At 39.1% G+C, this 3,783-nt stretch overlaps 1 protein-coding gene across 1 annotated transcript in view; it reads right to left on the bottom strand.

Annotated features, from left to right (window-relative positions):
• Positions 1–2,755: 2,755 nt before the first annotated feature.
• The window catches only part of LOC106331211, a 4,752-nt gene continuing 3,724 nt past the window's right edge, over positions 2,756–3,783 (bottom strand). The window contains exon 4 of the mRNA XM_013769531.1: positions 2,756–3,499. Within this exon, the coding sequence (XP_013624985.1) occupies positions 2,756–3,499 (744 nt within the window). The remainder of the gene's footprint in view (positions 3,500–3,783) is intronic.

The following is a 3,783-nucleotide window of genomic DNA, read 5'->3' on the forward strand; positions in this document are numbered from 1 at the left end:
ACCGAAAATAGTATAAAACCATTTTGTCAAAAAAGAATTCCAAAAAATCAGTGTTAATAGTCAAGAAATAAATCTTGGAGATAATCTTGCAGTAAGGCTAAATATACAACACAGGTTGTATTCCATCGTATAAACTCAAGATTACTTGTACGTCAAGTAAACCCAAGTAAACCTAGTGGTTTTATTAGGGCTTGCAAATATTACTATACAAATATAATCTAGCAAAACCTCCCATCACCAGACAAACTATGAGAATCACCAACACTTCTGATGAGAAGTTCTGCCATGTTAGTCCTATAAGGTAACGATTGCTAAGAACACAGAGAGACATAGAATGTTGTTCATTGTCAGTTATTGAGATACGAATTAATTTTGTTTAATTGGAACTCTATTCTCACAGAGCATTTAATACTAAGACATAGGAGTATTTTATTTTGATCTAGTTGTTGAGATTCACAAAAGGACCCCAAAGAAATATAAAAAAGTGAGAAGATATAAGATGGTCTTTGAAGATCGATCACATTAGCTATGGGTCGTTTCACAGAACACAAGTGTTGTAAGTTATTGATGTTTTGTCTTAACTGAAACTCTATTTTCACATAGAGTAAACTAAAACAGATTATATTTTGATGGCTGAAAGCTTTTAAAGAGAAGACAGACTCTAGACATCAACTCAATCCCAAACTTAATATTCTATATTTTGAGGTGGAAAAAAGTTAGGGGCCATGATTCTTTCAGTAAGAGTTGTGATGGAAGAATCAGCAAGCTTGAAAAATGAAATCTCCATGACATCCAAGATATAGACATGGTTAGGGCTCACGCCAGGAAAAGAGCTAGCACGGACACATAATGCTTCAGCCTTTGAGATGAAAATGGTGAGATCTCCAATGTCTTTAGTGTACACTGCATTTCCCTTGGGGGTTACCCTGAACACCATTATACGAAAAGAGTGGTGGCCCCTTACTTTATTCCACCTCAAAATATAGAATATTAAGTTTGGGATTGAGTTGATGTCTAGAGTCTGTCTTCTCTTTAAAAGCTTTCAGCCATCAAAATATAATCTGTTTTAGTTTACTCTATGTGAAAATAGAGTTTCAGTTAAGACAAAATTAATTACTATCTCAATAACTTACAACGTACACTTGTGTGAGTAGATTCTTAAAATAAAACTCTAGAAGAAGAAGAAGAAGAAGAAGATGATCATCATCATCATAAGGTTGTGGGGTTTCTTAAAGTTTTTGCAACAACAACAACCCTCTGTTATTACCTGCTGCAGGAGAATTGGGTGATGATGATCTTGATTTAGATGATCTTTGATTTAGAGAAAATGTTTGAATGTTTGAGTAGCGATGAGTTTGCGGTAATTTGAGGAGAGTCCGGTTTGATCTTGTAGAAGCCGAAAAACCGGATCAAAAGAAACGATATACTATAAACGATGTTAAGGAAAATATATAAATGATTCAAAACCGTAACGAAAATGAAACCATGGAGTCGAGACGAATCTCTTTCCTTAACTCTTAATATTAGCTCCGTTAGTGCGACGGATCTGTACGAATAGGAGTCCCAGGATAAAACCATGATAGGTTATCACGCGGCACTCGTGAAGAACCTCTAACGAACTAATATTTCTACGAAACACTCTCTAGACTTACGCTATAGGATTTGCTGGTTTTGGTTGTGAAAAAACGTTCTCAGAAATGAAGGAGGAGACGAGTTTATAAAGAGGAGAAGACAAGCCACTTTCCATAACTGATGCAGCACGTGCGCACGTTGGCGGAAATCTCGCGAGAATCTCGGAGGCGAGGTGTTACAAAACTTTCTCCGCAAGATCTTTCTCGTTTAAGCTTATCGTCAAGAAGAGAGACAGCGTGTTGTTTTTAAACGAAGTACGTGTTGTTTAAAATAAAATGCATGTCACTTTTTCGGGAATTAAATGGCAAAACGTTGAGCTTAACTTGGTCTAAAAAGAATATTCTTATTGGGCCGGAGACCCTCCACCAAGACCCAAGACCCAAGACCCAAGACCCAAGACCCAAGCCCAAGCCCAAGCCCAAGCCCAAGCCCACGCCCACACCGAGCCGAGCCGGCCGGACGGCGGCGGCGGCGCACGCGTGGAGTGCCTTCCTCTCTCTCCAAGCCGTTTGAGTAATGATAATACAAGAGCATATATATATTACTCAGACTTGTTGATGTTGTCCGATGTGGGACAAACATCATTTTCTCATTTCTTTGACAATTATTTGGGCTGTGACCCATGTCATTTTTGTCCGATGTGGGACAAATATCATTTTCTCATTTCTTTGACAATTATTTGGGCTGCGACCCATGTCATTTTTGTTCATAATTTACTAAAGGCCATTGGGCTTTTAGCTGATCCAACAATCCCCACATGAATAGAAATGACTCTAAACATATGCAGACTAAATGCAGACTCGAAAGACTCTAAAAACCTATACTTATTCTAATCATGACTAGAGTAGAAAAACTTATCGAGAGTGTTTGCAAAAATTCACTGTGTTTGAGTTGGTGGCATTTTTAAGCCTTGAACCACTCATAGTTTATATCTGTCGGGTTTAATTTACCAGAAGGTGAACATGATGTCTAAAACACAAGTGTTGTAACTTATTGATATACTAATTAATTTTGTTTAACTGGAACTCTATTCTCACAGAGCATAAACTAAAACATATTTTATTTTGATGGTTGAAAGCTTTTAAAGAAAAGACAAGACTCTAGACTCAACTCAATCCCAAACTTAATATTCTATATTTTGAGGTGGAAAAACGTAAGGGGACATGATTCTTTCAGTAAGAGTTGTGATGGAAGAATCAGGAAGCTTGAAAAATGAAATCTCCATGACATCCAAGATATAGACATGGTTAGGGCTCACGCCAGGAAACGAGCTAGCACGGACACAGAATGCTTCAGCCTTTGAGATGAAAATGGTGAGATCTACAATGTCTTGAGTGTACACTGAATTTCCCTTGGGGGTTACCCTGAACGCCATTACACCTTTTGTTTGCAATACGGCAATACCGTCCATAGTCTGTCTGAAACACTTGACCAAAAAGGTTTCACCTGTGGATTGTGATTCCACCATGTGTTCGCTCGTGAGACATGTATCCATAACCTCACGTTCTGCTTCGGTCGGCTCTGGAAGAAAATGATATCGCAACTCCTGAAACTTGGGTGTGTGCTTGTCTTCGCAGAGATCCCATGATGCAATGAGTTGGCCGCCAGCTCCAGGTATGCGAAACATGTTATGTTTCTTGGAAAACATGACACGGGAGGAGAAGAAGCAAGGGTTTGCGATCCTGATGTTGAACCACTTGGAGTTGCCTTGAGCAGAGGGTCGGCAGTAGCTGAGTTGGGGTCCCATGAACTTAATAGCCACGACACAATCTTCCTCCTCTGGAGATAGTGAGGACAAGGACACGTTGGTGACGATTTGGGTTTGGCAATGAGGCAAAGATACAAGAGGAGGCAGCAAGATGCATTTTTTGCGAAAAATTCACTGTGTTTGAGTTGGTGGCATTTTTAAGCCTTGAACCACTCATAGTTAATATCTGTCGGGTTTACTTTACCAGAAGGTGAACATGATGTCTTGAACCAACCGGTGTTTTATGTAAACCTAGACAACAGGCATAACGCAGCTTCATTTTCTCGTAGAACTTAGTTCTCTATTGTGTTCATTGTGGCCCTGAACTATTCCTGGTTTTCATGAGTGAACTTAGAGAATATAGCCTTACAATCATTCTCCTAGAAACGGCCCCATTTCACACT

This window comes from Brassica oleracea, chromosome C3, assembly GCF_000695525.1.
Source record: "Brassica oleracea var. oleracea cultivar TO1000 chromosome C3, BOL, whole genome shotgun sequence".
NCBI classification, from domain to species: Eukaryota; Viridiplantae; Streptophyta; class Magnoliopsida; order Brassicales; family Brassicaceae; genus Brassica; species Brassica oleracea.